The 20,626-nt window shown below is 37.2% G+C and overlaps 2 protein-coding genes and 1 long non-coding RNA gene across 3 annotated transcripts; 2 read left to right on the forward strand and 1 right to left on the reverse strand.

Moving 5' to 3' along the window:
* Positions 1–190: 190 nt before the first annotated feature.
* Positions 191–2,367, forward strand: Cpr62Ba (Cuticular protein 62Ba). The gene is made up of 2 exons (XM_086826839.1): positions 191–1,289; positions 1,722–2,367. The coding sequence occupies exons 1-2, from the start codon at positions 1,146–1,148 to the stop codon at positions 2,010–2,012; spliced, it is 435 nt and encodes a 144-aa protein (XP_086682965.1). The 5' UTR covers positions 191–1,145; the 3' UTR covers positions 2,013–2,367.
* Positions 2,368–3,926: 1,559 nt separating this feature from the next.
* On the reverse strand, positions 3,927–19,574 carry GV1 (nuclear protein GV1; the record flags this gene model as incomplete). The annotated part of the gene is made up of 5 exons (XM_020944431.2): positions 3,927–4,451; positions 4,871–5,165; positions 5,271–5,476; positions 17,349–17,401; positions 19,502–19,574. Coding segments are annotated over 5 exons (1,038 nt in total), but the record flags the coding sequence as incomplete, so codon positions are not given.
* Positions 10,930–11,973, forward strand: LOC147645172 (uncharacterized). Its single transcript, XR_015270365.1, has 2 exons — positions 10,930–11,048; positions 11,100–11,973. It is a non-coding gene; the product is annotated as an uncharacterized LOC147645172 (long non-coding RNA).
* Positions 19,575–20,626: the final 1,052 nt, after the last annotated feature.

Consider the following 20,626-nt stretch of genomic DNA (forward strand, 5'->3'; position numbering starts at 1 on the left):
CAAAGCGACTCCGATTTGCAATTACAGCTGTAACTAATCAAAAGGGCATTGATTTTAATAACCTGGCGACGAGCATCCATCCAAGTGGGAAGACCTCTCGATGGCTATGGCGTCACCTGCTGTTCAAATCTTTGCATTTCCCGCAAAACGTGCCTCGTAAATGTAAAAAAAAAAATACCAAAAAATCAGTGGGGAGAAAAAATAAAAACAGGGGAGAGCTAACCATCATGATGCAAGAGAAAGAAAGTGGCCACTCGGGCCTCATAAACGGCAATCTCCGCCAGAGCCCAGCCCATGGATCATGGCAGGGATTGGCAGGAAAGGGATTTTGTTTTTTGCGGCACCTGGTGCCTGGGTCAGGCCAATCCGCTCAAGCATCGAGTCACGTTAGGGCACGTTAGCCAGCGGCCAAAGTTGTTAACAGTGGGGTTTCCCCTTTTAATAAGATGCATATTTTTAACTAAAATATTAAATAACTTTTATTTATAGAGTTAGTTCTAAAAAAATTCCAATTAATTTAAAGTTTGCTACGTTTTATTGTATTTAATTACTTTTTGTAGTAGGCACCACTGTGCTTCAGCCGTTAGCAGTCAAAGATCCCGACGGAGATCACGCCTGGCCATCCATAATGTGCATATTGCAGTCGCTTAGATTTTCCGAGGGGTTGTGGGGCCTTTGTCTTTTTGCTTTTTATCGACTGCTCGCTTTTTGACACTAAATTGCCCCGACTTGCGATGGAGACTTGGCCCCTAACGAAGTGTGAAAGATGCTGGTCTTTGATTCGATTTGATTGCCCAACATTGGCATGCACCATGGCACCAAGGCAACGCCAATCCACACCAGCTCCCCGTCTCCAGGTTCACCTAAACCTCTGGCTTTGGCTGCTGTGCACCGTGAAGATGTAGTTAACAACGTGACTATGTAATCAGCATCGCAGTGGCTCAGGCTAGGAAGTGATGCAGTCGCTTTCAAGTCAACTGCCGAACGTAACTGCAAAGTGCAAATGATTTTCACCCCTGGCCACTCCTCCTCCGGGCTCCAATCTCTGGTCAGCTCCCAGCTCCCAGCTCCCACTCTTCTCGATCGCTTATGTTTCTAATCAAATTAATTTCGGCAGCAGTTCCCTGCCCACGTGTCCGGTCAGTATGGCATATGGATTGGGAGTCAAAATTGGTGTCTGTTTCGGTTTCATTTTCCTTTGGCTAACAGAGATTGCGCATACGCAGCGTGGCCCAGCCGGGCATATTGAGTTTTACAACGATTATGGGAGCAATCATGACGAGAAGCGGGTAAGTCTATGATCTTATTACCACGTTACATAGTTATATGTATTAATATTAAATACTTAAGATTGAGGCAACAATGTCTGAACATATTTAAAGGGGGGTTTTGTTGAAATTTTGTATGAAAAGATTGCAACATTACATTTTAATTTAATTTATTTAATGCACAATAGTTATAAAACACATAATATATTAATTTAAAAGCTTATTTATACAATTTGCTGTTAAAATTCTCTCTTTTTACGGTTGTATTTACCAAAACATTAGCTACTGTAAATAAAGGTACTAATTAATATGGCAAATATTATTTTTCCTGTTAAAAATGCCTTCGAAATGACACAAATAATTTGTTTTGATAATAAAAAAATTAAGGGAAATTATTTTATTATTTCTAAAAATATAATTTCAATTTCCTCTTAATTTTCTTCCCCTTCACAGCTCCGCTACTCGCATCAGTATCAGATCTCTGACCCGGCCAGTCAGGTGCACATCCTCCACCGAGAGCAGCGGCATGGAGATTATGTCTCTGGCTCCTACTCCCACCTAGAGCCCGATGGCCACATCCGTAGTGTGCACTACGAGGTGCAGGGACCTGGCCGAGGATTCAAGGCTGTCGTAGAGCACCGAACCAGGAACAGTCGAGTGCATCAGGAGCTGGAATTTCGGGGCAGACAATCGCCACCACTACGGGCTCTGGCCCTCGCTGAGCCAGTGGCATTTGTGATTTAAGGCTCGGTGTCCATCCGTCTTGAAACCGGTAGAGCACCTCCTCCCAACAAAACAAAGATCGAACGAATTATTTGTCTCGTTTAACGCAGCCATAAATTGTGCAAAATGTTTAATTGTCTTTCAATGCTTTTGCTGACTTGTTGAGTGGATTTCTAATTTGAAATTTAAATTGATTTCGGGCGCGCGAAAGGAGTTCGCACCCATAAAAAATGTAAACGTAAAATTTAATAAAATTCCAAAAAATGTGTATAATTTCGCGGTGATAAACAAAAGCGGAATGAATGAATGAATAAAATTATTTGATTTTGATTGTTATCGTTTGATGGAAATCAAAATTTATGGCTTTTGCTAGCAACTCCTTGCGTAATACCTTTTTAAACTGGGAAATAATGGTTTAATGTCACTCAACAAATTGCCCTTAATTTGGCTCTTCAAATTAAATATGAGTTTCGGTCTTAATTATAATTAATGTGCCGAAACCAGTTGACAGTTAACGACTCCCCAAAAGCTCGCAACGAGCCAAAGGAGCTCACAACATTGTCGAGGTGCAGAAATACAAAAAAAAGAATGATTGTTGGTATTTCTTTTGTGCTAATTATATTGTTTCCTTTTTGCCACCGCTAACGTCTCGTGGTCAGGGTCTACGTCTGTTTTAGCCGCTCTGTGATCAGCAATGCAACGGCAATCAGCAAGCGGCTTAAATGATGGCCCAGAAGCTGCCGCCGTTCAACGACACCGCTAATTGCTGGGGCTAATTGCTGTATGTTTTCGTTCAGTTCATTTTTTTTGAGTGCCTGCGGCTATAAAAAGTCGCTCAATCGCTCAAGAAAGTGCCAATCAGTGTGTTGTGTCCGTTATACCGTTTGACAGCTCACCTTGGGCGGCTTGCCCTTTGGCCTGACCCCGTTGGCCCCCTTGCTAATGGCAATTAAAAGACAATTTAGGCACCATCTCTCCCTGCAACTCTCTCCCTGCATTGGGTTTTGCTTTTGTATCTTCCCTCTGTTTAGTGGTTGCATTTATTGCCAGTTACTTCATCTTCTTTGGTTCAAGTTCGTTGCCTAAGTCTTTCGTTTCGAGCGGAAGTTGTTACTTAAGTTTCATTAGTTTTGATGGTTTTATTTTTAGTGTTTTGTGTCATTTGTTTTTGTTTTCATTCTTTTACTAATCTTGTAACATTCCAGGGTATTATAATTTGAGTCAGAAGTTTAAAACTCAGTGAAGGAGTCATTTCCGGCCCCATAAATCATATATATTCTTGATAAGCATCAAAAACTGGGTCGATCTAGACATATCCGATAAAAAAATATATTCTTTTTAATTTTCTCAAAATTTCAAAATTTTATAAGGGGTTTCATCGCTAAAATTTTAAAAATTTGACAAAAAATTTAATTTCTTAAGTTAAAAATCTGAGAATGCCGAATTGTTAGCCCTTTAAAAACTAGCACAGAACAGATTTCAGAATTTAAATTGATTAATTTTTGGCTTAGTTATGATATTTGGAAAACCTTGGATTTACCCAAAAACTTAGCATATTAAAATATTGATTTTATAATGCTAGTTTATATTTTAAGTTTAATTGGTAATACCCGAAGGCCAAGAAGTTCTTGAATTCCAAAAGCCATATTTATTTTGATTTGCAATCAAATTCTTAATCAATTAAAACCATCTTCTTTTATATTCTTATAAATTATTGATTTAACTTCTCGAAAATTACAAAAACATATATTTGATTTCAGCTTATTCTTTTATTTATTTATGCGTTGGCTTAACTTAACACCCTTTGATTATTTCTGTGAATTCCCCCAAAACATCTCAAATTTAAATTGTTTTACTCACGTTAATTATTCCCTCGTTACATTTAACTTTTATTACAGGAATGCTTACCTCTTAGTGCCCATCCAAAGTCTTGTCTTTAATTTCGATTAGGTTTTATTATGGGATGTTTAATTTTATTAATAGTTATTTACAACATGTTGTGGGCAAGTCTTAAAATTAATTTCGCATTAATGTTTTCTTGTCTGGCGTTCAACTCGACAACGAGTTTTGCTCCTGCTGCAGCATCTTCTTCCTCATCTGCAGCTTCTCCTGCTCCAAGTGCAGCTGCTGGAGTCGCTTCTGCTTGCCGAGCTTCTTCAGATGGGCGCTCTTCTCGTGCGCCAGCTTGTAATTGGCAATTGTTGTGGGCTGCTGTGTGGTAGATGTGTGTGTGGATGGTGTGCTGGAGGTGGAGGTGGAGGAGCTGCTGCTGCTGTCTGGCGATGGTGCTGGAGTTGTCGTGGTCGTGGTCGATGTTGAAGTCGAGGTGCTGGAAGTGGTGCTTGTTGTTGTGGAGGAACTGAGAGCCTGAGACTGCGAACGAGCCTGCTCTTCGTCGAGCCGCTTCTCGAGCTCCGCCTGCCATTCCAAGGCCTTCTCCTCCAGCGGCAACTGCTGCAACTGCAACGAGATGATGCATGCGATTATGACATGGACATGAACGTGGATGTGGATGTGGATGTTGATGTGGGGATGTGTATGGGGATGTGAATGTGTGGACTTTGATGTGGCCATGCTTGCGGCATGGATGTGAATGGGCCAAGATGATTGCGAAAGGAAGAGTGAGCGGGATGCTTGAGTGCGTGAGTGGGCGTTGGTGTCTGGTCTGATCTCAGGCTGAAAGGCATTTACAACAGCGGTGGGTAGAGTGTCAAAAGCAGGGGGGGATTCGTGTGAGGAGTCAGAGTCTGGCTTTAATCTCTTGTACAAATTTATATGTTTATATTTAGTTCTAAATGCATATCAGGTATGTTTATCAGGTATATCTGGAGGGGACTTCAATAGCGCAGGTATCGCCTGCGACCCTCGTATTGCCTTACATAGTTCCAGGGATATGCCGCATACTTCGCCTTCTCGTAAGCCTTGTACTTCTTGGTCTTCGCATTGTACTTGCCCTGCACCTTATCGGGCACAATGGCCGTATATTTGGTGCCCACTCCGGGCACATATTGGGCAGCCAGGCCCGGCACAGAGGTCACTCCGCCGCTGTACGCACTGGTGGCCAACTGGCCGTAGTTACCCTGCTTGGGCGGCAGGTTGTTGTAGTTCGGCGGGGCATAGGGTCCGGCGGGTATGGCCCAGTATCTTGGGCGGGATGGCGGTGGCAAGACGTAGCTGCATATAAATCAGAGAAATAAATATATGTATATCAGTTATATAAGTTACGTTACACCTTAGGGCTAGTTGTTTTTCAGGTTTTCAAACCCGTTCTCCACTTACACATAGGGATTGGGGTTGGGCACATCGTCACTGAGATCCTCCCAGACGGGCGCTGGTTCCCGGTATGGCTTTCGCGGTGGCTGCGGTGTGGTGCGCGGCGGCGGTGGTGATATCGGTCCTGTATTGGTGCCCCAGTCCACCCGGATGGCCTCCACCTGGAGTCCCAGTCCAGCGATTGTGGCGACTAGCAGCAGGCAAGGAGTGAGCTGGAAAACGAGTTCGTTTCGGTGAGTGAGGGAATCCTTGGGAGCAATTGGTGGTGTTATGTTAATTGCTACATGACTAGGCTGTAGATTCCAATTAGATCACCTGAGATTTCATTTTATTAGGAGGCTTACTGTATTACCTATCATCGTAATATAATTTTCTTACTTCTTTCTTTTTCATAAAATTTGATTAATTATTTAGTTACATTCCCTTTGGTTATCACACATTCCAAGTTTAAAGTAACTTCCTAAGTTTTTAAACAATTTTTAGCTGGTTTTTCTCTGCTCTTTTCTTATATTTTTTAATCCCATATCCTCGGCAATTTTAACTCAAGCTTTAGAGCTTAAAAATCTATATTTTTAAACCCAATTCATTTCATTCATTCATAATTGTTTATTTATCTATTTATTTAATTTTAAAATTTATTTAATTTATTTAATTTATTTATTTTTTCTATTTATTACTTATTATTTGTTTATTTACTTATACCCTTTCAGGATATTATAATTTGTACTCAGAAGTTTACAAAGCAGTCAAAGAGTCACCGGATCGAAAAACTATATCATATAGCTTCCATAGGAAGGATCGTTAAATGCAGAGAAAAATGCAAAACCGTCTCTCTTTCCCCCTCTCTCCCTCTTGGTATGCCTCTGGAGATGCCTCTTTCTCTCTACCTCTCTCTGCCTTTCTCTAGAGATGGTTCTTACTCTCTCGCTCACACTTTCTCTGTTCTCTTCGCTCCGGGACTATAAATAGAGGCACAGCATCCGCCGCCGGCCTCATTCTGTCCGTGGCGTCTCCAGTGATAACATCTATAGCGGTGGTGGCAGTGATAGTGATTACCCTTCGACCTCCAATATGTCACCTAACCAATGCGAACTATCTGGACAACCAGGATGAAACCCACTCGATGCTACCATGATAATCCAAATTGAAGTCACCATGAATACATACTCTACACTGGCAGGAATTATGCATCGATGAAAAATGATAACAGTGTATCCTCTACCAAGGTATGACAATTATATTTTGTATAAAGATACTATAGGAGTGCTAGCTAAGTCTTTAATTTTCAATTCATTCCTTTATTGCCATGGATCCTATTACTTAAAATGATAGAATAAAATGTATATTCAAAATTAATTGCCTTACTTAATTATAAATTATTCACGAATATGAATTCTAATTGAAATTAATGCATTTTTGGCTTAGTTATGATATTTGAACAACTATGATTTAACCAAAAAATTAGCATATCTCTTGTTTTGCAAATTACTACACGAATAATATCAATTAGATTAGGCCGCCCCCAATTCGTTATGCCAGATCGAGATTAAGCGACTTGCGATCACACACGATATATTTGCTTGCCATAAAAGCCGCCTTGCCTTATCAACACAACAACCTCGATATCGATTTTGAGGATCAATTAAAGTCGCTTTATTTAGCCGCATGGCAAATTGGCAGACGGCAGACCAAATCAATTCTGAGGCAAAACAAACACTTCGGACTTGAACTCGATTTGTATAACTTGAATGTAATAACAATAATTACAGCGGAGGCTCTACACCGGCATCTGCCATTAGGAAAACAATGTCAAGTGTTAAATTGTTGCAGCTGCTTGAAGGGGCAACAAAAAAGCGCTCAAATATTCATAGAAATTATTTACTTTATTGTTCGCTTATTGCCTTGCACTTTGCTCAGATGTTTGGCCCGTGAATCGCAATTATATATAAATATTTATGACACTGTTTGTTGGGTTAATTGAATTACTTGCTCAAATAATAGATTTATTGTTGATTAATTACATTCAGTTCAAGTTTTTAAGCTGTCGCTTGACACTTTTTATCGCCGATATTCCCTCACACACAAATCGATTACAATGCAGAATGTGGCATTATTTATTATTTATTATTATTATTCGTATTATTTTTTCCCCTCCAGTCATTCAAGTTTTGTTTGCTTAACTAATGAGCCTTGAGGAAGTGTGCGCTAGCAACCGCCTCACAAAACGCACCCAAAGACCCGATGCCAGCAAAATGGGGCTAAACCTTTGCGGCTAAATACGGTCATTAGTTACCTCACATAGCATAGAGTTATGGCCCGAACTGGGAGGATAGGCATCTGGCCACAAATTTGTCAGCGCCCAAAAATGGCATCGATAACAGTGATGTATGGATGCCATCTGTTCGGGGTTCATATTTACTTTTATTGGCCAATTCGATTCGGGATTCTGTTGCTTACAAAATGAATCACGGTTTTTTCTCAGCTGCTAACGTGGAAATATTACACAGAATATTGAACAGATTTTTTTGATTATTAATTACTTTAGGCAGAATGTGAATGTATATTTTAGTTTGCTTTGGAAACTTATAAAATGGAATAGAAAATTTATTTTGGAGCAAGAAACTTGACAATATTTAAACTATAATAGAGTTCAGGAAAAACGTTTGTAACTTGATTATTTTAAATTAAGTATTTGTTTTAAATACTACTATTGGTAATTATTTTACTATAAACATATAGTATATGTTTTATATAATAAGAAAATGTTTAGTTTTGTTTGCTTAAAACTCATTCAGCTTTTGTCATTTGTTTTCTTGACTCGTTTTGGCTTCTTTATTTTTTTATGACAAACTACAAAAAAAAAAAATGTGCAAAAAATTTGTATTTACTGTGCACTGTGCATTGACTCGTAAAAGTTGGCCTTGATTTTTGCGTGATTTTATGATTGCACAAAAGCATTGACAGAGAGTCAGTCGATCGAGGCATTATTGCTGCAACTGGCGGCGATGGCGACTGGGCCAATATGCATTGCGCATAGCAAATAAATGCTTGTCAATGCAAAATTGTCAATCAATTAGCCAAATCGGGGGGATAGTCGGGCCCGCTGACAACATAACTGCCGCCTCTTCGGGGCAAGTGTTGTACATAATTGCTGGTATTAGTCGCCGCACGATCCCACAATGGGGTTACGTCGAAAGCCTCAATTTATGGGCCAACCAAACTCAAAAAACTCAAATTTAATTTAATCATTGAGAAAAACTAAACGGGTGCAGATAACTAATATTATAAATATTTCAAATAATGTTTCGAGGCAATGCTGAGAGTTTAAGTATATAATATTTTATGGGAAAATAAAAGCTGCATTATTATTTATAACGATTTTAGGGAGGGTTTGATGTCTTAATAAAGCAACATGCCAAAGACTTAGCTATTACAATTTTAAAAGTAGCGAATTTGTTATTTCAGCAGTAGCTTTAACTATAATTTAAGCTGATAAATATACATTTTATACAAAATAAAATAATAACATTATTTTCTTAAGTTTTCAAGGTAATTTAAGCCTTAAAGATGAGCAAGCTATATAATTATAAATTCAATAAATAAATCAAAAACCGAACCTTGAAACTTATATTAAACTTTCCATTATATTTTCCAGACAATTAATGTAAAGTTCAATTAAAATTGCGTTTGGACACCTTTATGTCGACACAAACAAATATTCAATCTTCATATTTTGTTAAGTGTGTGTTCCATCAGACTTATCTACATATCTATCAATAGCATAATTATCCCAAAGACAGAAATCAAAGCAGCGTGGACAGCAGTTTCATATTTGAACGTGTTTTTCTCCGTTTTTTTATTTTATTTTTTATTTTGAAAAACCTTTTAATGGCTTCCAGCTCCAGTTTGACAAGACCTGTTATTAAGCCGCATGAGATGCCATAAACTCGAATTTGTGTAACAATGGGTCGCCCTGCTGCCAGTGTCACTTCCGACAAATAAAGTGGACGCGACCCTGAACTTGAGGAGAACCCATAGACCGAAAACCTCAAAAGCGGCCACGCGAGTTTACTTTTTGTCCATATATGTAGATATCTATTTTTTTATAGGTTTTTCTCGTTTTATTCTCGCGAATTGCGACTTAATGGGCCCAGAATTGCGCAGCCAGTTGAATGAACCCCTCGGTATGGGGGACTCTCCTCTGGGCTGTGTCGGCTTTAATGTACTTGAGTACTTGCACTTAGGGAAAAAACCAAGCTATTGGATTTTATACAAGCACATTTGTAATCAGTGAATTTTTGGTAAAGTTATGCCTTCAAGAAGACCCAAAATATTCGCTTTATTTTAACCGAATTATCGTCAAATTTATATGACAATCTTTTATACAAATCTATAAAAATCAAAACTTTAAAAATCCATAACTATGCCAAAAATGCATTAATTTCAATTCGGAAAGCCTTCCTTTGTTAGTTTTTATTAGGTTAATAAATCTGCATACTCAATTTAAATATTTTAAAAAGTTAAATTTTTGTCAATTTTTGATGATGTAACCTCTTGTAAAATTTTGCAATTTTGGGAAAAAAAAAATTTTAATTTTTTTTTGTTACCAGACATGCCCAGATCGATTCGGTTTTTCATGATGATCAAGAATATATATGATTTATAGGGTCGGAAATGACTCCTTCACATTATTTTGTAATAAACTAGCATAAAAGGTCATGTAAAAATATAGACCCAGTCTAAAAATTATTGTAAATTCATATCCAATTATAAATTAATTAAACTTATCATGTAAATATATGCTTGAAAAGTATTTGATTTTCTTTCTGTGCACATTGTACATATGTACATATTCTTGGGGGGGCACTCCTTCCGATCAAAACCGAAACCGATCTTGATCGCGATCTGGTAATGAGCAGTGCTCCGCCCGCGGGTGTTCTGCTCACTAATTAAAAACAATCAATAACGACTAAGTAAACGCCGAACACACCACACGCTTGCCTTACACCGCATTATCATTATCTGTGATTAACGCAGTTTAGACCGAAAATAATCATTTATTATCAAGCGGCTGCAGTTATGCTTCGTGTTTCGATCCACATCCCCCCTCAAAAAAATTAAGTGCTTAGGCGAAATATTTTTGCGAAACAACGGCAACGGTTTTGGGTCAAGCTTAGATTTAATTTAATGTTGCCAAAAAAAAATATATATAGTATAGTATAGCCAAGCCGGCTGACATGGCATTAACCGTACTATGGTTAGCAGCTGGATAGATCTGGCTGAGATCTGCAGACCGGTCGGTCTCTTATAGTTATTGTAAATCTCTTTTATTGCACAACATTATCGCAAGGGGCAGAAATAAAAAAAAATATATAAGACAAAATACAAAACGAAATGCCGCAACGAACGAAATTTAACGCTTGCATTTGGCGCGTTCAAATTGTAATTCGATAATAAGTATGCCATAATCATTTTTTAAACGCCCTAATTGAAATAATTTATATTGGCTTATGGGGGCGAAATATGCAAGTGGTTAGATACGCCTGGCATCGAATGGTATTACAGATTGCAGGGTTTTCTATGGGCCACCAAAGAGCTCCTGCACTTTAATTATGAATATGAATACGAATATGAATATGGGGGCTTACATTTCTCTTTATATTTCAGTTTTACTCGTTATGAGTCGCCTTTTGTGAATTGCATTTTTTTGCAATGCGGGTGGATAATGATGAATGGTTATACCCGTGTCTTTGAAATCGTGTCATTAGTGTGCGGGCGATGAAAGTAAGTCAATGATACGGGAATACCAATAATTGTATATTTTTTTTTTTTTAGGTTCAAGAGAGATGTGGAAAGGCAGAGCAATCATCAATCAAACTAAGACAAGGTGATAGGTGGAAAATTTGGCCAGGTATTGATTGTAGCATTCAAAGAAATATCTCTTGAGAGTATTACTCCAATTATGGTATTGTTATTAAGTCATTCAATCCATAATTCAATAATTATTAAAGGTCTTTAAGGCTTTCGAAAGGTCATGAGATCATGGATTATCAAATCAAAAATATTAAAAATGATTTCTATGATATATTATTTTCAAAAGATAATCTTCAAAAAGATGAATGGAAATCAAGAGATTATCATAAAAAGAAATCAACTATAAATATTCCACAAACAAGAAACTCGAATCAAAATCTGTTTTACTTCCGTTTTTCCAAGCTAACTTAAGCCCTATAATTAAATCATGCATTTTTAATCAACTTGTTAGTCCAATTAGTTTCTTCCCATACTTGGAACCTCTTCTTAAAGGTTTTTTCCTAGAATTACAGTCCATTAATTAACATAAAATTACCATTTTCAATAGTAAATGAAAATTAAACGAAGGTAAACTTAGTAAGCTTTAAGTTAAAAATTTCACTAGGTAACTTAACTAAAGAAAACGTTTAAAACAAGTGTGCCAAAGAGTATTAAAATTAAAAAAAAAAGTTTATAAAATGCCACTACAAATATATGCTAAAAATAAAGAAACGTATTTCACTGAAATAAAGATTATTGATTGGATAAAAAAACTAAAAGTAAATGCAGATAAAAAGGTGCTATGAATATATACATACATATAAACAATGTTTTCCGATTATTAAGATGCTAAAAATACTACAATTAATGACAATTATCCACAGATTATAAAATAAAAAAATAACATTCAATTAAATCGTGCTGCTACTACTCTTTATGGAGGATTTTCCAAGCCTAAACCAGACTTAGTCACCATTAGTAAAATCAAATCCGCTTCTAAGCTCTAAGTGAAGACAACTAGCTGGAAATGCCAGAATGCAGATATACCAGTCAAGTGATGATATAGTAATGGTTCTCCATCAATTGCTCTTAGGTGGGTGTTATCTGCCCGGTGTTAATGCGAAAATATCATCCATAAATCTGGCCGCCTGCCTGCCTGCCAGCCAGAGAGTGATCATTAAATTTACATCTTAATGGCTTCTGGGCCAGAACAGCGAGAAGACATCCGGCAGATCAGTGAACTGGGTCCAACTACCAGTGACCTTCGCAGCCTGCTCCGCTTCCAAGTCCAAGTCGAGAATCATAAATAAAGGGTTTAAGAATGGAATTGGATGTGGTGGCAGTGGGAATGACTTCATCTGCTCCGAAGCGTGTCACGTAATTAGCTTACAGCGCGCACACACTCATTTGCATATAAAGAGCTGGCCTAGCCTCCAATTCCGATTCAGGTTCGGACTAAGAGACAGAGAGACCGATACTGAAACCGAGATTCAGTGTCATCGAGTTCTCGTTTTTCCAGGCACAGATCCATCTTCGTCAGAGGAGAGGTTCAAGGCCTGGCAAATTGTCGCTCGTTCGCAACGCTCAATGCAATGGCCATCCATCCATCAATTGCGGCAACCAACCTTGATGAATCGCAGAACAAACACAACACCTCCCCCTGGATATATATATAGTTAGATATATATATAGCCCACCCGCATTAAGGGGCTAGCGTTAAATTTGAACATGGCTCTTTGACGCCAAATCATTATTTTCAAAGTTTCAAAGTTTCGTTTTGCGAGTACTTTTTGGCTGCGCTCATTTGTCACAGAAACGCGCAAACTTGTTTCCATTTTGATGTTTTCCAACAGCTTAAGCATTTGTTCGAGTTATTTCGCCTGTCGCTTGTCAGCGGTTTGCCATTTGACGCGGTTTTCACTGCATTGCTATACAGTGTACACAATATAATCTCTGAGCTCCGAAAATAATGTTCAATTTAGGCGGCTTCCTCATCAGTCACAAGCATGCACAGCAAAAAAATAGGTTGTATTGCGGAGGGTTTGTATAATTAACAATAATAAACTACTATATTCTATAATTCTATAAGACATCAATCAAAAATTAACTGGGCATCGAGCAGCGAATGTTAAACCTAAGAAATAAACTACAAAAACTAAAACCTCTAATTCAAACCAAACTCTATATTATAATTTTTAAATTTATAAAATTTTACAAGTATTTTGCATATGAAGTTGATAAGTTCTTGTTATATTTTCCTTACAAATTTAAACGCTTGCATGAAAATGTAGCTGAAGTGTAACCTTACAACGAAGTCATATTTTATGATATTTTATCAAGTAGCAACTTACCCCAGAAATAAACCATTCCTTAAATTTAAAACGTATTGTCTAATTTTAATAAAAAGTGTAAAATATAATTAAGTCTTAACGAAATACAAACATTTATTTATACGTTTTTATGCTATATTTTAAAATGTTTTCTCTCTTTCCTTACAATTATATCTATAAACAGGATATTCCATTGAAAACCATATCTCTGATATACCAGGAAGTTAACTATATTTATAAATTACTTCCCTCGTGTGCAGTGTGCACCCAATATTTGCGATATAACCTTGTGCTAGGAGATCGGCATACAGCAGCCTCTTTGATCGGCAGTGGAAGATGTATCTTGAGTTATGATACTTGATTGGCAGCGATTTGTCTTGGTTTCTGGTGAAGGTGCCTAGCTGCCTGCCTGACTGACGCATTATCGATTGGATTTCGAAGCTACATGTGTATATATCCCAAGTGTTTCGCTAGTTTTGCAATTTAGAATGTCTAGCAACTCTAGTAAAGGGGATTTTTTCAAGTGCCTACTGAGAATTTAGACACATTTTTCGTGGATGTAGATGACATGGCTGTTGTAACTCTCTCTCTCTTCCCCCTAATAGCAAGTTTCTCAGGCCCCTTTGGTGAAATCTCTGGCTTTTGCATACTTTTCCCAGACACTGGCAATTGTTAGGCAAATAGTTGGCTAGAAAATCAGTATGATTATGCATTTTGATTAATTGCCACAGAGTTCCCAGGCTAAGAGGGAGAAGTTCAGCCCCAAGTCAAGTCCATATCCATAACAAAAGAATAATAAACAATATTCGAGGTATTCGGCGATATAATCGATTGCCAAAATAAAAAAGAAATATAAGAAAAAAATATACAAAATGATTTGCGAATCAAATAACGAAATTTATAAGCAAACCAGACGTGGGAGTCAATCATCGGCCAGACAGATGCAAAAAATAAAGTACAACACATATAATCAGAAAATATTAATAAATAAGTAGACATCATGTTGATTTCAATTACGCTGGCAAAATGCTGCCTAATAATGCGCATTTTGAACCTGCTCAATGGGGTTAATGAAATTTCAAATCTCTTCTTGTTTCTATTATATATTTTTTTGTGTTATTTCCATACATTTTGAATGGAGTTATTATTTGCGTAGATCTCCAGCTGTGGCCCTGGTATCCATGGGTGGATTCTATTGCCACGATGTTGGGCATTGTACTCGCCTTTGGAATCGTTCCCAAAGCCGCATCAAACTTGACCTTTTCCAGTACTTTTTCGTATGGATGCTGCTGGCTGATAGTCTGGCTTACACAGCAACATGCAAGGGGCGGAGTACGCTTTTTAATTAACGCCACAAAATTGGCAAATTAAATACTTGACTGGCGAGCAAACACGATAAATGGCTCGAGAAGCACTTACAGAAGCAACAAACAGCATCTTGAGGGTTGCGTTGCGCAATTTATTAGAGAGACAGAGACTCAGATGATACATGGCTTCTGAACTAGATTTGTGGAGGTTAATGGTATTTAAAGCTATTTATTTAAATTCAGAAATTTATATATATCTCTTATTATAGGAAGAATGTTAAAGTTCACTCAACTCAAGGGTGGAACGAATAATATCTGCGGCAGATCAGCTTGAAACACTTTTCAACCAATCATTCATTCTGGACATTCCAACAGGCCTGCCAGAATACTCGAGGCTAGATCGAGATCTCTTCTCATAAATATGTCCTAGGGTATGCCCGAGGGTCTATGCCATTTTTCTGTCAGCTCGACATTTGGCCAGTTGGCTGCCCTGATTGACTCAATCGCGATAGCAGAGGCTCATTGAATTTCTGGCATTTATGGGCGGCACAGTTTCGCAAAGAAAAATTGGGGGAAAAAATATATATATATACAAAACGAAAAACAAAACCTTCGAGACGTAATAACTTGCATTTTGAGTAGGGCAGTTAATGCGTTTGCCCCGGCTAATCATAAATCTCAACGCAGCGGCTAATCAGTGGTTAGCCAGCGACCGCAAAGTTAATGCCTGTCAGTCGCGGCAGTTAAGTGTCTTGAACTTTTTGGCAGGAATGTTGTGAAAATCGGAGAGGGGGATGGGGGGGAAAAATAAATAAATCGAATCGGAATAGATCGAAGCGAATCAAATCAATGCGGGACCCAAGACAATGGGCCATAGCTTTGGTCAAGACAATGCCTCAAATGGCTTTTGAATGGGGAGGTCAATGTGCTACCGTTAGCGTTGGAGATCGGAAAATGATTTTCGAGTTGCATTTTGATTGTTTTGTAAACAAACCGAAAAAACGGTCGTTAATTTGTTTAATTCAGGGTTTGTTGAATTTCTGCATAAAATCAACATTAAGCCATAATGCCGTTTAGGTTACCATTTCCAATATGCTAACTATGCTGTGCTATATGCCATGTTTGTAAGATATCTCTGTTTAACAAAGCCAAAAAAATGCTTACTGACAAATTGCACACCCCATGGGGAGGAGCTGTATGTTGAAATATTGATACAAAATTTATAAATATTAATTAAAGATCGTGCAACATTTATAAGGAAGTCAGATTGAAATTAACAAAATACGAATTAAGCAAATTGCATATTAATATGATTATGCTTTGTCTGATCGCTGAGCGGCGAAAGAAAAAAAAAACACATTTATAAATATAATCGAACACGTTAATTACCCAAATGATGTTGCACAAATATATATTTTGACAATTAAGCTGAAGTTGAGGCTGATTTCACCGCGACCAATCGTTTCCGGTGAGACATCATCGGCTGCGCTCATCGTCTCGAATATAACGAAAGACTCGGAACACAAACTTGCCACAGAACAATGCGTACGAAATTTAAGAATTTAATTCACATGAGCAATTGTGGGTCATTGCCTTTGTCAATTGCTTAAAATACGAACTCAACTCGGTTGCAGATATTGTTTTGTTTCGTTTTGTGGTTTGCCCTTGATTTGTTGATTATGGGAATCCTTTCTCATGTCACATTTCATTGTTTGTTAAATATATCTAAAAAGTTATAGAGATAAATATGTTTGCTTTCGTTTTCTAATTTGCTTGGTAAATTTTTCTTATTATGGATCAATAATAATAAGCAGAATGGCTTGTTAGCAGATTAATTAAAAGTTATTAACTTAGTATGAGTTAAAGCTCTAAAGAAACCAAAGCTTAAGGCATTGTTTTATTAAACGAAATTGTTTTGAATAAAATATAATTAAAACTTCTCTTAATGCTGGAATTTTTATATGTATTTATTTGTAAGAAATTCTTTAGCGGTCTTTTTTATATATAACTTAACTTGGTTGTTTCTTTTTAGGCTTTTAAATATTTCTTTAACAACATTAAAATTCCAATCTTAATGTTTATAACCCTCATTAATTCTTGCCTAAATTTAAAACATGTTAACATGGTTTCATAGCAATTTTAACCATTTCACACATTCTTTACATTAAAAAGAATTCTAACATGATCATTGCCGATACGAATTTAGTCGTTTCTACCTGAGAATATTTTTAATAGTTAATGAATTCAAGATGTAAACTTGTGTTAGTTAAGGTTTAAATCGTTTGCAATTATTTAATATTAACTTTACAATTTGAAAACAGCTTGAAATGATCGGAATTAATATTTCCCACCCAAATAAGGTAAGGTCCAATGACACGGAATGCCTCTGATGTGAAATTTATACAGTTTACCCTGGAGTGTGTGACAATTTCGTTGTTTTTTTTAGCGTGCCTGACAATTTAATTATTTATTTTCAAAAATTATGTGAGAGCCAGCACGCATGTTCGAGAAATGCATAAACGCTTGCATTGATTACCCCCAAAATGTAAACACGAGCAGGCGACACGTGTTTGAACTTAATCATTGAACGGAAATAAATAATACTCAATGATAATAATAATAATAATAATAATAAAATACACAGCTTTACTTACCATTTTGTGATTTGATCTGATCAAATGAAACTCGAAGCTTCCAAGTCGATTAACTGCAAAAATATTAGTTGAAAAGTTACTTTTTATAGATTGGGTTTCGCACTTGGCGTTTTGCACACAGAAAGTTGTTTTTGCGAATGTCCTACAGAATTTGTTATTAATTTAATTTAGCAACTAAACCGAGTCGAATGGAGCAAGCGATCACCTGGCCGCCGGTCACCTGGTCAGCCTCAATCAAACCCACTTTTATTTTTTATTTTTGATCTGATGCCTTGATGCCTGGTAATTGTAGACGACTCTGGCATATCGAATGACGCGACGTGTGGGACAATATCAAATCAGATTTAAGGTAAATATCAAATGGAACGGCGGCCCCGCTCATTATGCAATCCCATTACTTAGTTGGACCCTTATGGTAGGTAGTGAATGGTTACATTTCGGCGGTGACTGTAACACGGTGATGATGACGATGACGCCGTCAGTTTGGCGTCTCAATTGCCAGTGTCCATGGCAGCATTTCGATCGAGATCGAGATTGAGATCGAGATTTGTTTCACACATGCACATGGCATTTGCCTGATAAGGGAGGTGGAGTCACACAGTGGGACTTCCTTGATGGGGAAATACCTTCTAAGGACTTTAATTTCAAAGTTAAAGTATCTTTTCAGACACGAAATTAATTACTTATATGGGTAATAACTCCCAAGTGTATTCATTTCCCTTTTTGAGTCCGTTTAATGGCAAGTTCCACTGTATTTTTGGGGGCGTCTGACCAAAGCCACGATCTGTCGCGCATGCGTAAACTTTAAAACCAATTTAAATGACCATTTTCTTTGAAAAACAATCTAAGGCTGGGTTAATTTTCAATTGGTGCTCTCGATCTTTGTGCTGAGTCGCAAAGTGGAGCCAAATGCGAGCCACATGCCAGGCATTTTAAGTGCCGGCAAAGTCCAAGCTATTTGCCATCGTAAATATCTAACCAAAGGTTCGACAGTATATGCCAATGCGTATTTGAAGTCCGGCCAAAAAATAAAAAAATTATGCCGGCCCATGTCACGGTTAAAAGCAATCGCAGTTGTTGGCGGAACGTGACTATGTTTGGGTCGCAAAAATTAATGGAAACCGAGTTACTGCTGACCTCCACAGCAGAATCTCTCTCGGAAACTCGTTTCCAGATGTAATGTCTGGTGACCTTACTGGTTCTCTCAAAAGAACCAAGTTTATCTTTTATAGAGCCGACAAACTAGTTGAAGATGAGCTCGATTACGTCCGAGAAATTCGAAAACAATTTAGGCAAATTAACGAGGTTTTATAATCACTGGCACACAGACAGTTCAGGTTCAGCCATTGGGTGTTGGTTGCCGCAAGTACCCACAATTATCTGCCACATTTCCGGCACATTAAACTGAGAAAACACTACAGATAAAAGGCAAAAAAAAAATATATAAAAAATATTATAAGCCACGCAAAAAGGTATTTTTAAAACTCATTTGCAAGCTGTTGCATTTAAATGGGCAATTTGCTTTTTAGTTTAGTCTTTTTCCCTTCCTTTTTTTTCTATATATTTTTTGTTGTGGTAAGTGAAAAGTCATGGGCGAGGTTTAATTTATGACTGCTCGGGGAAAACAGATTTTTCTCTAGGTTTCTTAACTTGTGTTTGGCTTGTTTTTTTTACTATTTTGACAAATGTTCGTTTGGTGCGTGAAAAACGGCCAAAAACGCCTTCAATTTTATTTTTATCTTTTTGTGGGAATTGATTTATTTATTTGCATAAATTTAACACGCCTGCGACAGCAGCTGTGCAGCCTGCGCCTGCGCCTGCGCCTGCAGGCTATAAATTGTCTGCATTGCAGCACGCAAGTTCGTTGCTTAAGTCTTTTGTTTTTCTGTTGCGCATTTTTACGCTCCTTTATGTATTCTGTATTTCTTTATTTTTATTTTTTTATGTGTTTCTTGCACTTTACGAGAACTTCACAGCGGCGAGTGATTAGCACTGTTGCGTGGCTTTTATTTGTTATTTTTGTTACATTTGCATCATCACGAAGCACATACTTTGCTGCTGCTGGGCGTTGCTGGGAGTGGAGGGATATGTTATATACTGTGTGTGTAGGATATATTGCGGGTTGGGTATATATAGTAGCTGTTGGTTGGTACCGGAGTTAGCGCCAAAGCGTGACAAAACACATTGAAGACACGGGCCACACTGAAAGCAGCGAATGTGGTAGCATCAGCACAAAGTCTCCGTCTCCCGTTTTGTGGGGCTCCGCTGGTCATCAGCTGGTTTGCGAATCCGATCCGAACCGAAACCCCAGAGCCGAGAGACCGCCGAACTCCAACCCGCTCCGGCTTCGGCTGTGTTTGCTTTGTTTTTTTGTTTTTTGCTTTTTTGTTTTTATTTTTTATTTTACTTTGTTTCAAACATACTGTGAGGCCTCGCCGGCAACAGGGCCTGGTATGTTGATAACAAACAACTGAGTAAGTAAAATCAACAAATACCTCACTGTGATTTATTAGTCATTTATACTATATTATTGTTTAGGTTTAATAAGCCGTGTAAATGCCAGCTTCCTTTTTTGCAATTCAGACTGGTTTCTATCAGTTAATTCTATAGAATAGTTCACTTTTGAAAAAGACAATAAATCATTAGTTTATAAAAATATGCACCAAATAATTGCTAAATCATTTAAAATGTATTACAAACTGTATTCGAAAACTATATACTGCATCGTTTAATATACAAAGTTGGTTAATCTTAATTAATTCTACAACTTGTAAAGTAATTGAATACTTTGTTCTCTTACAGCAAGTGTTGGTATTTTATACCAAGAATATTTTGGCTTTTATTAACTCCTACATGTTATTACACATATTAATTAACAATTTATGCAATCGTGCTGTGTACACATTTGTTTTCTGACTAATGAGTCATTGGCCAGTGGCTACCATTCAATTTAGTAATAATTTCATAATTTCTACCGCACTGCCGACAGATGTGTCCGATAAACATGCAAGGCTAATGCTTTTATTATCGATTGTTATTGAATAAGTTCAATTATATAAATGTATTCCGCTGACTAATTAGTATATATAATTATAATTCAAAAATAATTTATTTTATTAAGCATTAATATAATTATCATTAATTTTTAAACACAAGTATTTATGAGTTTTGTGTGGCTTTAATGGAGTTTTGTTATAAATAAAACTGGCACAAAAGCGAATTGGGGCTCCACAATAATTGTAAATAAACTTCAAAGTTTATTACAAAAATATATATAT

This window comes from Drosophila serrata, unplaced genomic scaffold, assembly GCF_035046125.1.
Source record: "Drosophila serrata isolate PLE 108 unplaced genomic scaffold, ASM3504612v1 contig_2, whole genome shotgun sequence".
NCBI classification, from domain to species: domain Eukaryota; kingdom Metazoa; phylum Arthropoda; class Insecta; order Diptera; family Drosophilidae; genus Drosophila; species Drosophila serrata.